The sequence below is a fragment of the Grammomys surdaster genome, unplaced genomic scaffold (assembly GCF_004785775.1).
Source record: "Grammomys surdaster isolate TR1022 unplaced genomic scaffold, NIH_TR_1.0 126071, whole genome shotgun sequence".
Lineage (NCBI taxonomy): Eukaryota > Metazoa > Chordata > Mammalia > Rodentia > Muridae > Grammomys > Grammomys surdaster.
Window position 1 is genome coordinate 1,079,351 of NW_021620880.1, and position 24,713 is coordinate 1,104,063.

A 24,713-nucleotide genomic window follows, 5' to 3' on the forward strand; every position below is an offset into this window, starting at 1 on the left:
CTCATGACAGTAGAACATGGAATGTCACTCACTGGTCCTGGCTGCCATTAGTTTAGGACCTCCATGACGTGGGAAGATTGAAGTGTGATATATTTGGTATATATTTGATATATATATAGTATATATTTTATATATATATATGATATAGGTGAAGTTTATTTCATTTAAACATCTGGAATTCTTAGGCAGATCTTCACAATAGTTAGGCTGATAGGTAAATTTGTGAGAAATTCCTTCCATATATAACTTACAGGATGTATGGCCTGTTGTGATATTTGTATTATGCAGGCTTAGGGACTGAATATAAAAAGTCAGAAGGGGACCTTCTGAATAAAGTAAAACCCAATAAACTGAATAGAGCCTACCTTGTTTGGTGCTTCTGTGGTTCTAGTGTTTATGTGTCTGACTGTACATCACTGTACAGACCTGAAGTTGTTGGGATTTCTGTTCACTATAAGTCTGAGCTGAGACCATCATGAGAGTGCTTCATTCTTCTTCAGGACCACTATTTTAGTCATTTTTCTGAAAAAGGATTTATTTTGCTCATTATCTCAGATTGATTTTATATTCTATAAAATGTGGTCACATAACAAATGTAGAAAAGACAAAAACTTAGGGAAAAAGTTAAAATCAATCCAGATATAGTAGCAGTTAAATATTTTATTTTTTCTAATATTAGGTTTTACATACTTTTAATTATATTGTGGATTTCCTCTGATTTGTCTTATTGTAAACAGAATATTATAGATGTTTATTGAATACCTGTTGCAATTATACAGAGGGCTTTTATCAGCATAGATTAATGTTTCTGTACCATTTTCCATTTCTAGAAGAGATCAATAAAGTTGTTACTAGCGCCCAGGGATATGCCACTAGTAAATATTAGAGTCTAAAATCAGATTCAGGCCTTCCACCAATGTGTCCAGGTACCTGTACTACTGTCTTACAACTGATGAGTTTGTATTATGACTTACAACTGACAATAATAATTGTTACAGATATAAGCCTTCCAAAGTCAGCAGCCATCTGCTACACAGCAGCGCTATTGAAAACAAGAACCGTCTCAGATAAGTAAGTATTTATGAAGCCACGATATTTCAAAATAATTTGGAAAGACTGCTGAACATTTAATAAGTTTTTTTTTTTTCCTCTTCCTCCTTTCTGTTTCCTTCCAAATAAGGATCTTCTGTGACTTTGAGGCTTTTCATTGCATGTAGATTGATGACAGAGCTTTTTAGAGTTAAGTAAGCTGGGACTCAAATTCAAACTCTACTACACACTAGATGTAGCTAGGCAAATTGTTACTTTAAGAGTAATATTGGGCCGGGCGGTGGTGGCGCACGCCTTTAATCCCAGCACTTGGGAGGCAGAGGCAGGTGGATTTCTGAGTTCGAGGCCAGCCTGGTCTACAGAGTGAGTTCCAGGACAGCCAGGGCTACACAGAGAAACCCTGTCTCGAAAAACCAAAAAAAAAAAAAAAAAAAAGAGTAATATTGGGAGGCTAAAGAGATGACTCAGAGGTTAAGAGCACTGACTGCTCTTCCACAGGACCTGAATTCAATTCCCAGCACCTACATGGCGCAGCTGACAACTGTTTGTAATTGCAGTTCTTGAGGATTCAACAGACAAACACATATGTAGATAAAACACCAATGCACATAAAAATAAGCTTATAAAAAAAGAGTATTATTATAGAGTGGTTGTGTGAGGAATGTATGTACTAAATGACTATAGCAATTTCAATGAGGAAGGAGCGCACAGAGAACTGAGCGTGGAGCTTGTATGTATAATGCCAGCAGTTGGGAGGAGGAGCAGGAGTTTAAGGCTAGCCTTGGCTATATTAGCAAGCTGAAAGACATCCTAGGATATAAATATCTCAAAAAAAAAAAAAAGCACACAGTTAATACGGCAGCAGTGATGCTGGTAACAGAAGGTGCATGGTAGGCAAACTGGTTTCATTGTGCCCTCATATCACCATTGCAGTTACTCGGTCTTCCTTACAATTCGGGCTGTCCTTAGCCAGTTCTGTTTATTTGGCAGTTGAAATATTCAGAATCTGGCCAGGTCCAGTGATGAGATACTATTAATAAACAAACAAACAAACAAATAAGTAAGCAAGCAAGCAATGAGAGCACCAGAAACCAAATGATAATTTCTTTCACCTTAGATTTATATTTTAAAATAAGTTAGAATAAAGTATTCACAGTTTATTTCTTATCACCTAGAATTTAATAAAATCTGTACTGTGCTTGCAGAGATTTTTCGATCCCTCAGTGACATTTCTTATTATAGTCATCCTTCCCAAAGTGGGTTCAATGGAGTCTCTTCAGAGCCTCTCTATACTTGAGGCTGCATTTTTCATTTCTTCTTTTGTTCTGTGTATGAGTTGAAGCAGAGGGTTTACTTTCACATTTATTGGTTATCTGGTCTTTTCTTTTGCCATTGCCAGAAATATCTTGGATTTGGGGGGATAAATTGTAATCTGAATCCATGTATATAGTTCCCAGTAGACTGTATATGTGGTTCATTCATTTCTCCATTCTGTGGTTTTCTTTTCAGATTCTCTCCAGAAACAGCTTTCAGAAAAGGGTTAAGCACAGCAGAAATTAATGCTGTGGAAGCAATTCATAGAGCTGTGGAATTTAATCCTCATGTTCCAAAAGTAAGAATTTTTATAACAAAAATACTACTTTTATTTAAATTTAACAAATGTATAACAGTAGACCAAAATGTATGGTTTGCCCTATATCAGGTCAGAATTGTTTTAGCCTGCTCTATTCAGCATTCATCCTAAAAGGGATATTAATAAGGCATTCAGAAAGAGACCCAGGGATGCAGTTCTGTTGGTAGCATGCTAGTGTTGCGTACACAGTCCTGACTTCAGTCTGTAGTGCCTTAGAAGCGAGGCATGGTGGTTCATGCCTGTAACCCTAGCATGTGGAAGGTGGAGGCAAAGGATCAGATGTTCAAATTCATTCTCCCTCTACTTACTATACAGTGAGTTTGAAGCCAGCCTGGAATACTTCAGTCCCTGTTTTAAAATAAGAAAATTTAAAGCAACCTGGTTAGAAGCAATTAGTTCCCCGTGGGCTTTGTAATTGCTGGCAGAATAAAATCTGAATTGTGTTTATTTAATTCCCTCCTCCTCCATGTTGGTGATGAATGCAGTACTTTGTATGTGCTGACCAGGAACTTATCATTGGGCTGTGTTCCAGCTCCGCTTAATTGGTCTTTATTATAGTTATAGAGAAGAGACAAATGAGTAGATTGCTATAGAAAGACATTTATATTTCAGATCACAGAATCAATTTTCCTGTATTGTAAAAGGATGTTCTGAATACGTGACTGAGTTTTGAACTAGGACTGAGTAGACAAAAACTGTAATCCGCAAGATCAACCAATAATAGATTGCAGCAGATAAATGGAGTTGATATCAATTATTAAGACTCAGATTAATCAGCCTGCTCCATTTGTCTTTATATTGTACAACTTACATTTATACAAATGATTAACTAATCTACATAATATTATCATTATCCAAATACTGAAACACTCAAACCCAAGATTAAAATTTGGATTTTATAACAACTTTTCATTTTAAGAATAACAGGCTATTTAAGAATAGACTCCTTTACTACTGTATGAAATTATAGCCAGGGTTCAGTATGTGTTCATGGAAGTTGCAGGCTGGTAGACAGTAAAGATATTAACCTAAGAGCCTACAAAGGTGGCCAGCAAGTAAAATCACCTCCTGCTAAGGCTAATAAACTAACTCCTGCAAGATGTCCTCTGACCTCAACATACATAATTTGTGCCATGCAATTATATATGCGGAGAGACAATAAATAATGTAACAAAAAGACATTAACCTCTAAAACTCTTCAAGAAGTTGTTTACATTTTAGAATAAGTGAAGATGTGAAGTAAGTTAATGAATTAGACATGGTAGAACATGCCTGAAATTCTAGCACTGCAGAGGCTGAGGCAGGAGAATTAAGAATTTGAGAGCTACATATTGAGACCCATCTGAAGGAAGGACAGAAGGAAGAAAGGAAGGAAGGAAGGAAGGAAGGAAGGAAGGAAGGAAGGAAGGAAGGAAAAGAAAGAAATAGAAAGGAAAGAAAGGGAGGGAGGGAGGGAGGGAGGAGAGAGGGCCTGGGAGAGGTTGAGAATATGAGAATGTCTAACTTCCAGGGCTGAATAGTAGATAGATACTGGGAAACTGCCACCTCTGAGGTAAAATGCAGGACATACCAGGCCCTGGATGCCCACTTGACTGCCCCGAGTATCGACTCCCTCAACATCAACCATTCTTCCTCCTTTTTGTAGACACTTGCTAGTGTTGTAAATGAATTAAGATCAGTCTGTCTTCCCTCTGTTCCAGTTCTTCACACCTCTGTTCCCTCCCAATTTCTTGGTTTGTTTGTTGTTTTTTTTAAACCAGAGTCCACTTAGTGCTGCCAGTATGTGCCTTTGTGTAGAACCATCTACTAGAACATGGGTAGCCTCTTGGGGGTCCATCTTTAAAGAAAACTCACTGTCTCCGCTCTCCCAGCAGCCATCAGTTGCCAATAGCTCCTCAACTAGAGCTGACACTTCATAACCCTCTCCCCACTCCATGCTGGGATTTCATCTGCATGGTACAGTTGCTGGCTTCATATGTGTAACTGCCCTGTTGTGTCTGGAATACACTGCTTTGCTGTAGTCATCCATCACCTCTGGCTCTTACTGTCTTCTCACCTCCTCTTTTGTGATGATGCCTGAGCCTTGAGAGGAGGAGGTGTGATGTAAGTCCCTAAATGGGACACTGATAGCATTGGGCATTCTGCATAGACTCTCTCTTTTTTTATTCTGTGGAATAATTTATGTAAAATGATAATCATTTCTGCCTCAAATGATTAGTAAACCTTTCTGATAAGGCCATCTGATTTTGATGTTTCCTTTTTAAGAAGCTATGAACTATGAATTTCCTTCCTTTAGTTTAATAACTAAAATTATAAATTAATTTATAATTAAAAATAAAATATTTTTGGTAACAAAGGCTTATTATAACATAAGCTGGCCTCAAACTCATGTAGCTGAGGATGATTTTGAACTCCTAACCTTCCTGCCTATACCTCTCAAGTGCTGTGATTATGATCTGTGCCACCATGTCTAACTTACTGTGTCTTTTCTGTTACATCAAGTTTTCCTTTTATGATTTATGATTAATTCTTTTTGTCTATATGCCAGATACTTTATTTGAAAAGATGTAAAATTAGGTTGAAACTTTGGGTAATAACATATTCTTCCTGAAAAGATCTGCTTCTCTCTTAGATAACTACGAGAAGTACTATCAAGCCAAGATTAATTACCTTAAAGTCTAAGAGATGATTGTTTTCTGGACCACCCAGATGACTTAAAACTACTCCTGGTTCATCCTTATTCCTGGGATTCAGCCATTCGGGCCCCCCACCCCCCACCCCCGTTTTAGATGAATTTGCACTACTGACATGCACAATTACGCCTTCCCCTGGTCAACAAAATGTTGAATGGCCTGTTACCCATTTCACCCAGTTAGAGGATCCTCCACATAGAAGAAAATTCAGCTGTGGCTTACTTGTCTGCCTGTCTGTCTTTGGACTGTGGTCTGGTAATTCTTCTTGGTTTGCTAATCCTTGTGCATTTAGTTTTACTATTTTCATCCTAATTTTCCTGGAATGGTTAATCAGAGTTTCTCATTACTGGAATTTCAAGTCTATAAATAATTTTAAAAACCTCCCACCCTCTTGCTTCAGAGGAGTTAAGAGAATGAATTCCACAGCCAAACTACTCAAGTTTTAAGTCACTTGGTTGTAACTCAAATTTTCTCATGCTTATATGCAACTGTCTGTGCATGCAGGCATGGATGTGTGCATTTGTGTATGTGTGTTGAAACCAGGTCTGATGCAGTCCATGTTGTCATGAATTCACTATGTAACCAAGGCTAGCCTCAACTCCTTATCCTCCTGCCTTTTTCCCAACTGCTGGGATAACAGCATGCACCACAATACCTGGCAAGATTCCTATCCCCTACTTCATAGAGTTGTTGAAGTTTAATAGTTTATAGACAAAGGTGCTTGAAAGAGAGTCTTAACACATAAAAAGCATTACATAAGTGACTTGTTAATACTGTTATTCTCCATGGTACACTGTAATTTTTTTTTAAAACAACTTTATTGATTCTTCTCACATCATGCACTCCAATTTTCTCATCTCCCGTCACTTCCTAGCTTTGCTCTGCCTTTGCAAAGCAAAAGAGACCAAAAGAGAAAAAATGTCATTGTGGAAACTATAGTGTGTCAGTGTGTCATGCAGTAGACCTTTTTGTCTTCACTTCTTTACTTCAAATATTCACTGCAGTGAGTCATTGGTTTGGTTCAAGGCCTCTGGCTTCTATTACATTACCAATACTGGATCCTCACCAGGACTCCTTTAGGATATCTTGTTACTGCCCTGTGTCCTGGAGATCCTACAGCTTTGGATCTGTAGGACCGGCCACCTCACACACTCCAGAAGTTCTTAGATAGGAGTAAGCCAACCTATCTATAGTCCTGGATCTGGTCCTGGGTGGTAGCTGAGCTGGTCAGCCCCACCAGCTTTCTTGTGCCCCACCCCTAGGGCGAGCTCTCTAGCACTGTCCCCAGCCAGCTCACCCAGTATCATAGCTGGCAAGGGGCAGAACCAGCTTTCCTGCTCTCATACCCTCAGGCCGGCTCATCTATACCCATGCCTGCAGGGTCAGCTCTACTGTGCTGCCCAGGCGAGGGGCAGGGCCCACTCTCCTGAGTGCTGCAGCTGGTGAGGGGCAGGGCCAGCTCTCCCACTCTCATGACCTTGGAGTCAGCTCTCTTGTCTGGTACATTGTAATCTTACCTTTGTATACAAAGATAAGCAGCAGTTACTGATCAGAGTATTTAAAAACACCATTAAAATGTCTAAAATACTTAATTTTTAATTTTCCCTCAAAATGACAGAAAGCAGGCTATCTGCTCCTAATGGTTGGGACTTTACTGTTTCTAAAACCATTGCATGCAAAATATATTCACAGTAGTAGCAATTAGTAATGTATATTTGTTTTTAAAACTGTTAAGGGCCACATAAGTATTAGTAATGTAGGCACTGCCATAATTATACATTTAAATCATTCAATGCATAATAACATCAGGATTGAATATGCTTTTTAAAATATGTAGTGTTCATAGGATGCACTTTTTTTTCCTGAGAGAAACCTAGGAATATTTAATTCAGACTCATATGGTGTGAATTGACTGGAAGACTAAATATTTCCACAATCACAATTTGACCTATTTCAATCTATACATTTGATGTAATTCTTTTTTTAAAGCATTTATTTTATTTATTATATACAGTGTTCTGCCCATATATATGCCTGCATGCCAGAAGAGGCATCAGATCTCATTATAGGCGGTTGTGAGCCACCATGTGGTTGCTAGGAATTGAACTGAGGACCTCTGGTAGAGCAGTCAGTGCTTTCACCGGTGGAGCCCTCTCCAGCCCTGATATAATTCTTTTCAAGATCTGACAAAAGGGTTTTTGTTTATTTGTTTGTTTTTAACAGAAACTTAGAGTCATCCTAAAACTGATACAGAAATGCAAAAGATCTAGAATAGCCAAAAAAAAAAACCCAACTCAAAAACAAATAAACAAACAAACATCATCTCTGAGAAATAAGAACAAGATTGGAGAATTTATGCTAACCAGATTTGGTACATTTTTAAAGCTTTAATAATTAAGATTTATTGACTTAAATGCAGAAATGTAGATCAGTAGAAGATAATATAGTCCTAAAACTAACAAATTGTTTCATTAAAATATGGGCAAAAGATTGGAAGTTATGTTACCAAAGCTTTATGAGTAGCTGATAAACAGTGAAGCTGCTTGTCATTCCACACACATCCAACCCACTAGGGTGGTTCCTCACTAGTACCTGAAAGTGTGAAGATCTACATGCATTGCTTCTAGGGGTGTAAAATGGCACTTCTTTTGGGAAACAGTTTTGCAGTTAAATGTAGGATTACTGTGGGACCCATCAATTCTATTTCTAAGTATCTAGTTGAGAACAATGAAAACCTGTCCAAAGTTTTTGTGTACAGTTATTTACAATAGACAACAACTTGCAGAAATTAAAGGGGTGAGGGAGTCTTGGTGAAGCTGTAACAGAATGCTGATGAGTGACCTGTCAGCAGCAGTGAACAGTGAAAAAGCCTGGGGCCAAAGATCTGACCTCTGTGAAATACTAAAATAAATGAATAAGCTGACACTGTAGACACATGCAGATCATTGGGCCTGTAGGCTGAGGATGGGGTGAGAACTGGCTTATATTAGCAGGAAGAGACATTCTGTGACTAAAGGTGCAGATTTATGTATAAAGTTACTAAAACTTGGAGTTGTACACTTACACAGGTGATTTTCTAAAAGTTAGTTTTAGGTGTGAACATAAAGTAATGAGTTGATGTGGCATCTTCATGCACATGTGTAGTTATTCTCTGCTCTCATCACACCATCCTTCCCTCAGTGTTCTCCCCCACAGTCTCCCCCCATCAAGCAGGTTTTCTCCCTCTCTAGTTTGTTCTTTTTACTTTCCCGTTGTATATTCTATTACCTTCCCTATTTTCCACCTCCCTTAAGATTTCTTTCTCCCCTCTTATGGTCCCTTTTATAATTTAATAATTAAAAACACACACACATACATATTGCGTGTTGGGAAAGTGCAAGTACAAGTGCCCCTGTGTGTCCATGTGGAGTTCAAGGACAGTCTCCAGTGTGGTTCCGCAGGAGCCTCCAGCTTATTTTTGAGACAGGCTGAAAAGCTGGCTAAAAGCTTTCCAAGTGGGCTAACCTGCCAGCAAGGTGGGGTTGGCAAGCCCCATGGGTCTGCCTGTCTCCACTACCTCCCAGTGCTGCGATAGCAAGCACCCCACAACCACCCTGAACATTTTGTTTACATGGATTCTGGGGTTCTTAACATAGGTCCTCATGATTACACAGCACCTGAGATGGCTTCCCAGTCTTATATGTAGTTTTAACTTAGTTCCACAGATGAGTGCAAATGCCATGGTTTGCCTTTTTGTCTGGCTTATTTTATTTAAGATAACAAGTTGCACTATTTTCTGCACGTGCCACAATTTCTTTTTCCTTTATTTCTGTATAATTTCCATTGTGTATATATGCTGCCTTTTCTTTATCTATATGCTGATGAATATCTAGGCTGCTTGTCTTTCCCGACTGTTGGAAAAGTGCAGCTTTAACACGGATGTGCAAATATCTCTGTTGTGATTAGAGTCATTTGGGTGTATATCCAAGAATTCTATATTCAGTTTTTAAGGAACCCCTATACTGGCTCCCATAGTCGCTGATATAATCCCACCATCAGAGAATAAGGAAAGTTCCTCTTCTGTTACAGTCTCACCAGTGTATTTTGTCATAGTCTTTTTAATGGTAGCCATTCTGACTTGGGTGAGGTGGAATCTCAAAGCAGATTTAATTTGTTTTTCCCTGTTGAGTAAGGGTGTTGAACATTCTGCAAATATTTATTGTTCATTTGTATTTCTTCCTTGAAAACTGTTTATATAGTTCATTAGTCCATTTATTTTATTAAATACTATTTTATTTATGTGTAAATAGAAACTATTGATATGTTATATAATATAATTCACAATTGTATTTTGGGTAGCCTTGATAGGGTTATTTGTAGAGTTTTTGGTGTTTAATTTTTGCAGTTCTTCATCCTGGGTATTAATTGCTTGTCCGATATGTGGTTAGCATACATTTTTCCTGTTGTGTAGGTTGTGTCTTCACTCTAGGAATTGTTTCCTTTGCTGTGCAAATGCATCTTGATTTGATGTAATGCTATTTGTTAGTTCTTGGGATTATCTCCTTTCCTGTTGCTTTGTCTATGGTTATAGCTTAAAACAATGAATTTTTATCATATATAAAATATTTTTATAAAACTACATATATACATATATAATACTTTAACTTTTTATTTTTAGATAGAAATTAATTAGTTTCCCCTCGACCAAATATCAGAGCAGTTGCCAATTCAGCTCTATCAGAATATACAGCTAAGGATAATGGTGCTGTGAACTGTTGTTTGTAGTCAGATGCTTTAAGCTGAGTATCATCAAGATAATTGTTAAGATTTCCTGGAGAAACTCTAAGCCCTAACAACTCAAATAATATCCCACTTAAATAATATTGATGTCATATGAACTGGAAGAGCTGTGGAATTTGTAGCTGTTTTGTATAGGTTTTACGAATGTTGAGGCATGCACGGCTCTTTCTCTTGCTGTGGGCGCTATTCCTGACTCTCAGCTGGAAGCAAGCAAACAGAAAGGGCTTTAGGGGATTTTCCCCTCAAACTTCAACTGTGGGTGTAATAACTTATTTAACCGATTGAAGAATGTCATTTCAGTAAACACATACATTTAAATTTTCTTTTGTCTTACAAATTTGTTATGCAACTTTGTCAAATAGTGACATAAGTCTTAGCAGTAAAATGACAAGGGATAAAAGTGTTTAAGCAGGGAATATTTTCTGGCAACTCTCCACGTAACAGAATGTCTATAGGTCTAGAGCTGTGTAGTTTGTTAAAACTGCAAGCTGTTAGATGTGCAACAGGAAGATGATATAAATCTGTTCAGGCTATGGATTTGTTTTGAGATATTTCATTAATATTGATTGTTTATATAGATTTTTTTCGTATTGGATGGATTTCATTATGTGATAACTATGATTTAGTACCAAAGTAAAATAATTAGCATATTTTCATTGTTTTTGACTTGTTCTTCATTACCTGGCTATGACTTCAGTTCAACAAAAATTCTTTTCCAAGTCACTGAAAAAGATTCTATGTCTAGTAGCTATAGGAATAGTCAAATCTTTTATTTTCAGTAGAAATTATTTCATATAATCTATCCCACAGCATTCTGTTTTATTAATTTTACTCTCATATTCTTTATTTTATTTTATTTATTTTTACGTGTATGGGTACAGTGATTGTAGGTCTGCCTGTCTGTGTATCATGCGTGTGCCTAATGCCTATAGACTCCAGAAGAGGGTGTTGGAGCTCCTGGAACTGTTCTGATAGACGATTGTGAGCTGCCATGTGGATGGTGGGAATCGAACCCTGGTCCTGTAGAAGTGAAGTCAGTGTTCTTAACTGCTGAATCTCTCCATCCATTACTCATATTCTTTATTACCCAACCATAAAATAGTTTCATTGTTTTTATTGAGATAATTCATATAATTTACTCTTTTAATGTATAGAATTCAGTAGTTTCTGACCTAGTCACATGTCTGTAAAATCATTACCACTATCTAATTCTAGAGCATATTCATCAGTCCAGAAAGAAATCTTGTACTCTTAGTAGACACTTCCCAATCCTCTTACAAGTTCCTCTCAACACTGTTTTATGCTCTGTTTACCTGTTCAGGGCTGACATTTTAGATTAGTAGGCTTGGACAATATGTGGCTTCTGTGCTTGGCTTCTTTTCTCCAGCATACTGTATCGGTACTTGAGCGATGAATACCGTTGTGCTATACAAATATGTGACATTCTGTTTATCTGCTCTTTAGTGGGCATTAGAGTTGGTTTTACTCTTTATTTAGTATAAATAGTATTGCTGTGAACATATACAAAGGTTCGAGTACCTTTCACTTCTCTTTAGTGGAACTGATAGCTTGTATGGCAATTCTGTGCTGAATTTTATCATAATTTTGTGTTAATTTTTGAAATGACCATCCTGTCTTATCAGCAATGTCTGAAGATTTTCATTCTTTACATACATGCCCATGCTTGATAATATTTTTCCTTTATATTACAGTTACTCCAATTGAAATAGTACCCTATGATTTTAATTTCCATTTCCAAAATGACCAGATTTTGACCATCTTCTGTTTGTTTGTTTGTTTGTTTGTTTGTTTGTTTTTGACACTGGGTTTCTCTGTATAGCCCTGGCTGTCCTGGAACTTGTTCTGTAGACCAATCTGGCCTTGAACTCACAGAGATCTGCCTGCCCCTGCCTCTTGTGTGCTAGGAATAAAGGTGTGTGTCATTTCATCCTAGTAATTTGAACATCTTTTAATGTGCTTACTATATAGTTTGAGAAAGGGTCTCACTATGTAGCTGTGGCCCTCCTAGAACTCACTATGTATGTAGACCAGGGTAGCCTCGAACTCACAGAGATTCACCTGCCTCTACCACCCAAGTGCTGGGATTAAAGGTGTGCACCACTACACCTGGCTTAATGCGCTTATACTGTATTATATTTAAAGAAGTGTCCATTCAAGTGTGCTTAGTATATTTTTTTTCTTGTTGTTTGGGTATTTTGGGTTGGTTTGTGTTGGTTTGGTTTTCAGCTGTTCTGAAGAAATTCTCAACCCTCATTCTAGGTTTTCCTTTTGTTGTTTGTGTTGTATTTTGGAGACAGGGTTTATACTGAAACCCAAGGTGTTCTAGAATTTATCATATAGCCCAGGCTAGCCTTGAACTAAAAGTAGTTCTTCCTCACCCTCCCAAGGGCTATTATTATATAAAGTTATCATTATATAAAGTATTTTATTTGTCTGTTCTTATTATGGACGCTACTCCTTAGCAAGGCAACAGTATGTGGCCTTTTACAGCTGTTATCTCAGCACTCAGAAGAAGCAAGGGTGGAAATTCATGACTTTGAGGCCAGCCTAGGTTACAGGGTAAGATACCCCCCTATCTTTAAAAAGAAAAAGTGAACATGAATTATTATTATTATAGGAAGGCATTTAATTAATTAATATGCCTCAACTCATTGTGAATATCATAATCACATGAAATATAAACCCATGAAATATAACCCCCCAAATAGGTTTTCTGAGTGAGATATAAATGTTGAAGAGTCTTCCTGAGCTTCTTCATTAGGTGAGATACATCTGTATACAAACCTAGAAAATTTCCACCTGTAGAAAGTTCTTTTGTACTAATTAGCCTTGCCAGTCACCTGAGGTAAACAATCATCATAGATCACTTTGTCTCTTGAAATTCACTTCTATGGGAGATCAGAAAATGGTGTGTACGTCTGTGTTATATATCTGGGGTTTCAGTTGGTTAGGTATTAACATTTGTACACAAACCTAAAAGACAGCCCAGATTTGTGCTCTGCAGCTAGCATAGATCACTGGGTTTGTAAATGTTAACTCTCTAGTTCAGTGATCTACTATAGATGATACTGCTCTTATCATACTTTATATACTAGCTAGAATAGTAGAATTCAACTTTAGGGACTGGTTTAACTTGCTATAATAATTTGCTGAAGAGTCTTTTCTAAAGATTTATTTATTTTTACTTCTTATGATTGAATATTTGCCTATATTAGTGTACGTGCACCAGATACATACCTGGCATTGCAGAGGCCAGAAGAGGGCATCAGATCCCCTGGAACTGAAATTATAGACTGTTTTTTGAGCTGCCATTTAGGTGCTAGGACCTGAACCTAGATCTTTTGAAAGAGCAGCCAGTGTTCTTAACTGCTGAGCCATCTCTCCAGTCACTACAAGTTTTTATAAGCAAACTACTGGCATTTTTTAAAAAAATTATTACTTTTATACTTATGCTTGAAATAACTACTTTGTAAAAACAAAACTACAGACTGGAAAGTACAAGAACATACCCACAAGTGTTCTGTCAGGTGGTTTTTGGCAAAAGCCCCAGTGCAATCTAATGCCGGAAAGAAGTCCCTCAACAAACAATGCTAGAGCCTCTGATTATCCCAGCAGGACCACAATGGGTTTTTCACATAGCAAACAGTAAAATTAAGCTCTGCTCATCTTTCATGTTAAGAAAATGAAAAGAGCTGGGCATAGTGGCATATACCTTTGTTCCTAGAACTTGTGAGATAGAACAGGTGGATTGTGGGAAGTTTGAGGCCAGCCTGGATGGTCTATATAGCAAGCTCCAGGCCAACCAGGGCTATACACTGAGACCTTGCTTCAAAGCAAAATAAAAAATATTAATATATGAGTGAGATTGGGGGGGCACACCTATCATGATTCAGGGTGGGAGCCAGAGGTAAAATGTATGGAGTCAGTTCTTCCTTTTCTACCTTCATATGGGTTCCAAGGATTGAACTCAGGTCATCAGGCTTGTGACAAGCCCCCTTTACACAATGAGTCATTGACCCTGACAAATTTTCATAAAGTAAATGTATACATCAATTTGTGATCAGCAATTCTCCGAGGTATATACACAGGAGATCTGAATGCCTATGCCTACCAAAAGACTTGGGCATGAATGCACACAAGAGTTTGTTCATAATAATGCCAAAGTGGAAGCAATCCAATTGCTCATCAAAAGTATAAGCAAACTGCAGTAATTCCACAGTGAAGAAGAGAACTTGTGATATGAGGAAAATACGGATGAAGCACAAAAGTATAGTTCAGAAATGAGGATTCCATTGGCAGAACATTCAAGAAAGGGCAGGAAGTGGTCTGTGGTGGCTGGAATGTCTCTTGTGTTTGGGATAGGTAATTAACAGCAGAGAACTTTCTGAAGTGATGACAATAACTCTGAAGCTAAATGTAGGTGTTGCTTGCTTAACTCGTTTGTTGAAAGTCATTGACCTGCATGTCTAAGATATGTGTATTTTAAATTACAGTTTAATGAAGCAGAATGAATCAGACTCATGATGAAAAAGCATTGTAAAAGTTGCATGCCTTCTTACTAAATGCAGTAGTATATTATGTACTTAGTGTGGTATTTTAGTGTCAATCAATAGCACTGATTACTGTGGTCAAGATCTCTATTTGTGCTGGCTAGTTCATGTGTCTTCTTAATACATGCTAGGGTCATCTTGGAAGAAGGGATCTTAATTGAGAAAATGCCAGTTGTTGTGTAGGCAAGTCCATAGGGCATTTCTTGATTGATAATTGATGTGAGAGGACCAAGTTCATTGTGAGTAGTGCTGCTCTGGACAGATGGTCCTAGGTGGAATAAGAAAGCAGATTGAGCAAATTATGAGGAGGAAACCAGTAAACAGCATTCCTCTGTGGTTTTTGCTTCATTCCTGCACTGTTTTGAGTTCCTACTTTGACTTCCCTCAGTGATGGACTGTTACCTGGAAGTATAAGATGAAATAAAACCCTTTGTTCCACAAGTTGCTTTTATTCGTGGTCTTTATCACAGCAATATAAACCTAACTAAGTTACTACTCTGCTTTGGATTCATTATCTCACTCTACCTGATCTGTTCCTGCATGTACTCTTTCCACGGGACTGTTAATTCTGTGCTTACGCTTTACCACGTAAGAGCTTGGGGATTGCTTAGCATAAGTATAAAGGTAAACATAGTAATGAGAGAGTTAGCAGTTACCCAATTTCAACTAGTTAACATTCTGAGGACAATTTATTTGTGTAGTACTGGAGAAGCCGTTAGGGTTAGAGAGAAGTAGAACATTAGAGAAGCTAGGAATGATGGTGTCAAGGCAGGAGGATCTTGAGGTAGAGGCTTGTCTGATCTATAAATGGACACCCTGCCCCAAGACAATATATGGCTGACACTATACCTCGAGTCATTTGAGTGCCTAGCATGAATGTAGTCTTAGAGAAAACTGTGCCTGTGATGGCCCATGCCTTCAATCCTGGTGATTTCCATAATGAACCAGATCCTTCTTTATTAAACTATAATTTGACATGCACAGATCACAAATTGGAAGGTCATTCATATCTACACAGCAAGTTTGAGAGGCCAGTCTGGGATAAAGCCTTGTCTCAAAAAGAAGATAAATAATAAAAATAAAACAAATACAAAAACTGTAATACATTTCTGTATTCTGAGCACTTATCTAAGAATATGACATCTACAGCTCTTAAAAGTTAATTATTTTTCCAAACTAAAACTGTTTTTTAGAGTTATCTTTCCAAAAAAGCAGACCACACCTGAAATTTTCTGTAAGTACAAGAGAAGTTTTTTAAAAAATATATTGATACATAGAAAGTAAATCCTTTCTGAGTCAGGCATGGTAGTGTTTATCAGTAATCTCAGCATGCAGAAAGCAGAGCCAACTGGGTATCTGTTACTTATAGACAGTCAGAGCTACATGGTAAGACCCCCATCTCAAAAAAGTCAAAAAACAAAAGAACAAAGTAAAATCCTTGGTGGTTGATCAGAAATTGAATCCTGTATGATGATCTAAGTTTTACCCAGTATAGAAGATTATACCTCTTTAGTTTGTATTTCATTGGCTAAACATATATTAGCAGCACATATAAAACAAACAAGATAAAGAGGCATTGAGTTGAGATTCTGGGTAGCACAGTAGAAAGGGAGGACTAGAGAAGTGGTGTTGAAGTCTACTATCCATATTTACAGCACACTGAGAGGTTGCGTTTCCATTATGGTACAGTGATGGGCTATGGAATCCTATCTTTGTTGCTATAGGGTGTGTGGAAAGGGGTTTTCCAAGTGTCCTCCAGCGTGTCCTCCCGTAGCCTCCGTTCCCTTTCTCTTTTTTACTCTCAAAACTGGTAGGTATTATGTGTTTGTTTTTTAATTCACATAGCAATTCTGTTTACTTTCTCTCTGGGAATTGTGTTCAGTCTCCCCACTATGTATTCGTAGACTCTGCATTCAGCCTGCCTGTCTAATCTCATAGAATGTGCACTGAGAACACTTAATTGCAGAGATAAATTGGTTCTTTGTGTGCATGACTGATCAAGAGCAAAGTACCTTATTTTCAGATGTCTTCAGAGAGATTTTTCTTTAACCTCTGCCTTTAAGAGGAAGATTATAAAGCATTATCATTACTTCGGGTCAGAGTTATATCGCTTTTGGTCAAAAGCTGTTGTAAGATTTACAAACTAATAGAAAAGAGTAATCTAAGGATAAATTATAAAGATCAAAGCAGTTGAAAATTAAAGTGAATTTGAGTGTAAGCTTAGGTATGGTTTTAGACTCTTAAGGAACCATCCATGCAGAAAGGGCCTGAGTTCGAACCTCAGCACTGAAAAGAGGGGGGAGGGGCAGAGAGCAAGCGTCTGGCCATATGTCATCACGCCTTTAGTTACAGCTTCCAGAGCGGCTTTCACATTGGTGTGTGTAGTGAAAAGTGCGGAGCCAGGGCAGGTATGTAGGACTAGACTGGTGCCAGGCATTTCTCTCATTTATTGCCAACACAACAATTGGGTTATTCTGAGGTCACATAGGAGGGCCAGCAGCACACACTGGATGCTGTTCATGTCCAGCTATATTTTATTTGTTGATAATTTCCAAATCTATATCTTTTAATGCCATTTTGCTTCTCATTTTCAGACTTGTATTTTCATCCTATAGAAGTATTTCAGATATTCAAACTAAATTTTTTAAATGTATTTTTTTCTTCTTATTTCTTCATTTTGATTTATGGCTTCGTTATCCCTTTCATTCATTCTTTCTTTTTTGTGACGATAATGGTGACGGTGGATATACAGTGTATACCAGGCTGCCTGGCCTCAGCCTCCTGAGTATGTGTAGAGAGGCTTTCCTACATTAACTTTTCTCTCTGCTCTTCCTGAAGGACTAGCATATTTTAACCTTTAAAAAGTCTTCAGATCTAGGCACTGCCGCTCTCATCAGCTGTCGTGCACTTTCACGTCCTACTTTTATTTTTTTTAATTTTTTTATTGGATGTTTTATTTACATTTCATATGTTGTCCCCTTACCCCATCCCCCACCCTCCCAGAAACCCCCCCATCCCCTCACCCCTCCTCCTTCTTCTCTGCGGATGTAACCCCTACCTACCCCCACCCCCCACCTCCCCACCCTCAAATTCCCACCTGGGGAATTCAGCCTTCATGAGGTCAAGGATCTCTTCTTCCACCTATGCCCAGCAGGGCCCTCCGCTCTTACATATACAGCTGAAGCCATGGATCCCTCCCTAAGTGCTCCCGGGCTGGTGGTTTAGACCCTGAGAGCTGTGGTCGGTTGGTATTGTTGCTCTCCTCATGGGGCCACAAACCCTTTCAGCTCCAACAGTCTTCACTCTAACTCCTCCATTGAGAACCCCATGATCAGTCCAATGGCTAGTTGTGAGCATCTGCCTCTGAATATGTCAGACTCTTGCAGACCTCTGAGGAGATATCCATATCAGGCTCTTATTAGGAGACAGAGGCAGGCAAATCTCTGAGTTTCAGGGCAGCCTGGTGTACAAAGTGAGTTCCAGGACAGCCAGGACTATACAGAGAAATCCTATCTTCTAAACAAAACAACACATAAATGAATGATTGGATAAATGTTATTTCTGAAGCAAAGGTTTTTTTTTTAAATGTCAAGTGTTTCAGAAGTTTCTAAAATAAAAACAAAAAATTCATTATTTAGCTAGCTTCACTTCTCTGGAATTAACCATTGTTTCTGCTTATTGTATGTTATCGGACATTTATATTCCTGTCCTCTCCCCACCCCCAAGACAGGGTCTTACTATATAGTTTAAAATGGCCTTGAATTTGCTCAAGAGTCTGAGGTTAGCCTCATACTCGTGGCTTCCCTGTCCCATTTTCCCAAAGGCAATGTATTTCACACAATTGCCCAGTATTTTCTTTGACTTTCTAAACTTAGAGAAGTAATCTAAACATCACCCTTTCTTGTGTGGGCGGCTAATCAGACTCTCTATTGACCTGCCTGCTATTAGCCCCTTTCTACTGTAGTGCCAGTTTTCTACCCAACGAGCAAATCTCACTTTGCTTTAAGACTTGCGTGGATTCCCTGTTGTCTATAGGGTGAGAGCCAACCCTTTAGTATTACAGTGATGGCAGCTCTTCACAGTCTGTATCTCCAGTACAGTCTGTATTTTCCAGTATCTCCAGTATTTCCACCTGCCTTACTTCTTATCTCATCACTGTTCCTGGATTGGTCGAGTCTTACATCTCCCTGCCATTGTAACATATATTCAATGTCTCCTCCATCTGCCATTCTCTAAACTCTCAGTCTCACACTGTCTTATTTTTAAAGGAGTCTTTGTTAGTTTGCTAAGCTGAAGCCTGTGTTCTGGTTTAAATATGAAATATTCTTCACAGGCTCATATTTAAATGTGAGCACTTGGTCCCTAGCTGGTGGTACTGTATTGGGAGGTTACTGAATATTTTGGACATGGGGTCTAGATGGCAAATACAGGACTTTGAGGGTTCTAGGCTGGCTTTGTGTTCAGCTCAAGCTCCCTCCTTCCTGTTCTGAGATGCATCAAGCCATATCTCAGTCTCCTGCTTCAACTGGACCGGTCATGTCAGCCACTCTGCCTTCCCTACAGTAATAGATTATATACCTCATACTGAGAGTCAAAGTATACCCCCTCCATTACATTGCTTCTTTGAGGTATTTTGGTCATGGAAGTAAGGACTATTCATGTTACATTTCTGGCAATAGATCTGGCTGCAATCTGCCCAAGTCCTGAAAATTTGAATGAGACTAAATTAAATAATAGACTAGGACTGACAAAATGTCACACTGGCTGTCAGATATGATGACTTGAATTTAATCTCCCAGAATACACATGGTGGAAAGAGAACTAATTGCTACAAATTATCCTCTGGCTTCCACTTTTACACACACACACACACACACACACACACACACAAACATATACAAATAAAGGTAAAAATATTTTTTTTAAGTACTGGACTAATTTGTTTGATGGAGGAAATTTTAAGACAGCATAACAATTAGGCTGTGACATAGTCCGCACTTACGGCTTTCTTCCAGATTCACAATGAAGAAAGCAGAGATTAGAGCAGGAAAGTATGGAAAACTATGCATTTTAGCCAGGAAAGGAGCTTGAACTTAAAGTTGCATACAAGGCCAGTGAGGACAAAGTGACCACTATAATTGTTAAAGAAATCAGCACCTTGAAAAAAGGCTTTACACTTTGTACTGGGCAAGACCTTACACATTAAAGTGTTTAAGGTGTGGACTGGAGACAAGACAGAGTTTCTCTGTGTAGCCCTGACTGATCTGGAAATCACTTTGTAGACCAGGGTGGCCTCGAACTCAGAGATCTGTCCTCTCCTGCCTCAAATGCTGGGATTAAAAGCATGCACCACCACCACCTGGCAGCTGGAGACCATTTTAGAAACTGTGAAGGAAGAGTTCCTGAAAAGACAGAGCCTTCAATGTGCTGTGCTGAAGACAGCTATCTAGGGAAATGTTTCTCCTAGTCGGCCTCACAGGTGTGCAGAGTCCTCTGCAGCCATTGTCTAGCAGGTTTAGTCTGAGGCTGCCTGTCAAACTGGCAGCAAAACTTGGCATCATTCCTGTGTTGCTGCTTTTGCTAGCATGTAGGACATGAAAGTGAAGTATGCAACACAAGGTTCCAGAAAACCTCCAACGTTAGGCAATATGGAGCAGGGTCCGATTCCATAGAGAAGCCCACAGAACTCAATGTGTGATGCTGTGGAAGTGAAGCTTAGGTTGAAGTAAAGACCCAGATGCCAGAAACATGAGCTATCTATCAAAGAATGCTGCAGGCACTGAGTGGATTGACCCAAGAGAGTGGCCACGTGTGCTGTAAATAGTAGGCATGTAGTGGGTCCACCCAAGGCTGTTGGAATTCAGATGATGCTACCATGAACTATAGACATTGGAAATGGTACTGAAGTGTTTGTGCTTGCCGTGGGTGTCAGTCATGCTTTTGTCTGTTTTTTCCTTGTTATCTGCCTATCCTGAATAAGACTGTGTCATCTGTGCCATTGTATATTGGAAATCTGTAAATTGTTTTTGTTTTTTTTTATAGCCTCATACTTAAAACATAGTCTTGAGTCTTAAAGCAGATTTGGGGCTTTTGAATAGTGTTAGAATTATAAGACTATGGAGGCTTTTGAAATTGGAATGAATGTAGTTTTCATTATGAGATGGCTGTGAGCCTGTAGGGGCCAAGGGAGGAATGTTATTGTTAGAATGTGAAACGACCTCCCCTAGGCTTATATGTTTGAGGATTTGTTCCCTAGCTAGTAACGTTATTTGGGAGGTTACGGAACCTTCTGAACATGAAATGAGGCCTAAGTGAGAGACTTAGGGAGTCTAGGCTGGCTTTACTTCGGGCTAGAATCCTCTGCTTGCTAGTCCTTCAAAAATGTAGCAAGCCACTTCATAGTCTCCCCCATTGTGGACCCTGATGCTTCAGCCATCATGTCCTGTCTGCCATAATAGACTATATCCCCCAAATCATGAGCCACAATAAACCTCTATTCCCTTAAGTTGCTTCTGTCAGGTTTTTGGTCAGAATGGCATAAACTAATGAATACAATATAGTTCTCCAGCACCCTAGTCATATTTTGGCAGAGGGGCCTGTTTTTAATGCCCCTATTCCCTGTTGGTAAGACGAGGTCCCTCTTGGGGATTAGAGAGATGGATCAGCAGGTAAGAGCACTTGCTCTCGCAGAAGACCTGATCTGGTTCCCACATCTATACAGTGACTCACAACTATCCATAACTTTAGTTTCCAAGGATCTGATGCTTTTTCTGCCCTCTGAAGGCACCAGGCATGCATGTGGTACACAGATACACATGCAGGCACAACACACAAACATAAAAAAGACCTAGTTCTCATACATTGCAGAAACCCTGTCTCAGAAAGGGGGGGGGGGATATTACTGTATGAATTAAGAAGTAAATTGCACAACAGTTTGATCCAGCAGTCAGTATAGTACACATAGGAACTAGGAGCAAAGCTTAGTTACTGTGTGCTTATTGACATGTGCATGGGCCTGTGTTTGGTCTCCAGCATCCCAATGAAACATGTTCTATGCATGAAAAGGAATCTAGGTGGACAAATAATTATCTGTATATTTTCTTTTATCTTCAAACAGGAAACTTTTTTATTGCATAGCTCTGTTAATATCTGTGGTTTTATATATTACACATGTACTTTTCTAAGCAGAAAAAGACTAAAATAAAACCATCTTTCAGTTTTTCACTTTATTCTCCTTATAAAAGTGAAGTTTAGGTAACTGGGTGGCTTTCTTTCTTCCTTTTTTCATGGTTTGTTTTGGTTTTATTTCTCTAGAGTTAGAAAATGCCTTTGACAGAGCTGAGGTGATGATTCATTGGGTCAGGTGCTAACTGCACAACCACAGAGACCTGAGTTCTTTTCCCCAGCACCCATGTTAAAGCCAGCTGTGGTGGCTTATATCTGTAACTCCAGCCTGGGTAGGGGGTTGTCAAGTGTAACAGAGACAGGCGGGTCTAAGGGGCTCCCTGGCCAGCTAGTCTAGCCAAAACAGTGAGCTCCAGGCTCAATGAAAGACCCTGTCTCAAAAAATAAGTTGGTGAGGCCAGTGAGGTGGTCTCGCAGGTACAAGTACTTGCTGATGATGCAAGCTCGACACCCCAGAGCCCAGGTAAAGGTGGAAGGAGAAAACCAACCTCACAAGTTGCTCTCTGACCTCCAGGCATTCATGTGTGCTTGTGCACGTGCGCACACACACAGGCTGCTGCTGCTGCTACTACTTAATAATAATAGTAGCTACAACAGTAAGTAAACATCTTGCAAATAAGGAGTGTTAGAAGACATCTAGCATTGATCTCTAGCCTCCACAGTCATACACATGTGCAAACACATGCTCACACACACATATACAAAATGTCTCTGAGTAAAAATTGATATATGAGTTTGAAAACATTTTGTTGTATATATCAGATCAGCTTAGTTCATTTCAGTTTTAGGTAGTAGCATGTGCTGGATACTGTAGAAAAGTATGAAAGACAGAGTTTCTGTTGTGCATTAACTTACTGCCTACACTGCATAGCAGAAATTCCTGAACAGTCATTTCTGGAGAGCATAAAATAAGTATTGTAATAGTGTTATATCTTATTTTAAGTGCACGTTTGCCAAGGCCTGACACATGTTGAAGACATGATCTATATCGTGCTGTCTGCCAGGCCCAGTAAGTACATTAGGAACAAGATTTATTGATTTTTATTTTATGAGTGTTTTTCCTGTATGGAAATATGTGCATCATACGCATTCCTGATATTCACAAAGACTAAAATAGCCTTTTATTATCTGGAAGTGAAGTTACAGATGGTTGTGAGCTGCCCTGTGAGTGCTGGGAATCAAACCCCAGACCTATGAAAGAGCAGTAAGTGTTTTAACACCACTGAGCTAACTCCCTAGCACCAGGTACTTTTTTCCTTATATTTTAGGATCCAAATTTTATTCGGTAGAAACTGAAAAAAATGTTTTACTTTAAAGTCAAATTGAAAAGGATATTTAGGCTGAGGATTTAGCTCAGTGGCAAGAGTTATTCTGCAACATGCATGGTTTCATTCCCAGTGTCACACACACACAGACACACACATAAACTCACACAAACTCACACATACATGCACACAGACACACCTACACACACACATACATGCACATGCACACACACATGCACACACAAATGTGCTCTGGGAAAAGTAAAAAGGATTTTTGCTGGTAGGTATGACATGATGATAAAACATCAGGAGTATAAGGAAAGGTTCAGTGTATCATTTTAATTCTTTGTTTGATGACACTGGGTATTGATTCTATGACCTTGTGTGTGGTAGGCAAGTACCACTAAGCTAAATCCCTAGTCAAGGGAAATTTTTATGAATAATTAACTTGAGCCAATATTGACCCCCAAACCAAAACAAAATACAAGTCAACTTTTAAGATATAAATTTCTGAATTATAATTTTCTATTAAGTATGTCATATTTATGACACTGAGAATATAGTGAAGATATAGATACATAGTTGCTGTTCAAAAAACATTTTCTGGACATATTAAATTGATATAATATTAACCAAATATCTTTATCTACATCTACTCACATTAAATACCATGTTGTAAACTTTGTTTAAAGCTTTCACATTCTAAATGAAAAGGGAACTGATTTAAGAATTAAACAGTTCTCCTCTGGAGCTGGACCTAGTCTTCCGATGCCCTCCCACTGTGGTTACACTATCTGTGCTTCCTACTGAAGAAGCTCTTAGTGCACTTGCAAGGAGCATAAGGAATCGTGTCAGAGGTCAGCCAGTGGAGTCCATTTTCCCACAGCTGCCTGGTGTGAGTGATCTTTTACTGTGTTTCAAAAAAAAAAAAAATGGGCAAGGATTAGAGAGGATTAGAAAGAATATTACCCTCCTGAATATAAGCCCAGGGCACTGAGGAGAGCAAACCCAGCCAGGCAGCAAATGGGCTTTCCCTGACCAGGACACAACCTCTGCTGCATTCCTTTTAAGAAACTGAATGGGAAACGTTAAGTCCCCAAACTGGATTAGTAAATAATCTCATAGTTTGTGGCATCTGCTAAAATAAATTGATGAGCAGACTGCATTCTTACACTCGTGGAGCCAGAGACATCAAGAGCAGGAGTAATTAAAGATGGGCAATGAGCATGGAGAGGCGCACTTCATAGACAAAGAAAATATCATTTTAGATGGATTAGTACAGTGAGTATGTAATATGCATTACTTAAGACTTAAGATTTGAAATCCTTACAACTTTTTTATTTTTAAGAGTCTTTCTGGATCTTACTGCTTATAAGAAAGCTTAACGAGCCGGGCAGTGGTGGCGCATGCCTTTAATCCCAGCACTTGGGAGGCAGAGGCAGGGGATTTCTGAGTTCGAGGCCAGCCTGGTCTACAGAGTGAGTTCCAGGACAGCCAGGGCTACACAGAGAAACCCTGTTTCGAAAAACCAAATAAA

The 24,713-nt window shown here is 38.8% G+C and overlaps 1 protein-coding gene across 2 annotated transcripts in view; it reads left to right on the forward strand.

Annotated features, from left to right (window-relative positions):
- Positions 1-24,713, forward strand: part of St7l (suppression of tumorigenicity 7 like) — a 65,033-nt gene that overhangs the window by 29,263 nt on the left and 11,057 nt on the right. For both annotated transcript variants that reach the window (XM_028755616.1, XM_028755617.1), the window contains exons 10-11: positions 999-1,071; positions 2,560-2,662. In XM_028755616.1, the coding sequence (XP_028611449.1) occupies positions 999-1,071; positions 2,560-2,662 (176 nt within the window). The remainder of the gene's footprint in view (positions 1-998; positions 1,072-2,559; positions 2,663-24,713) is intronic.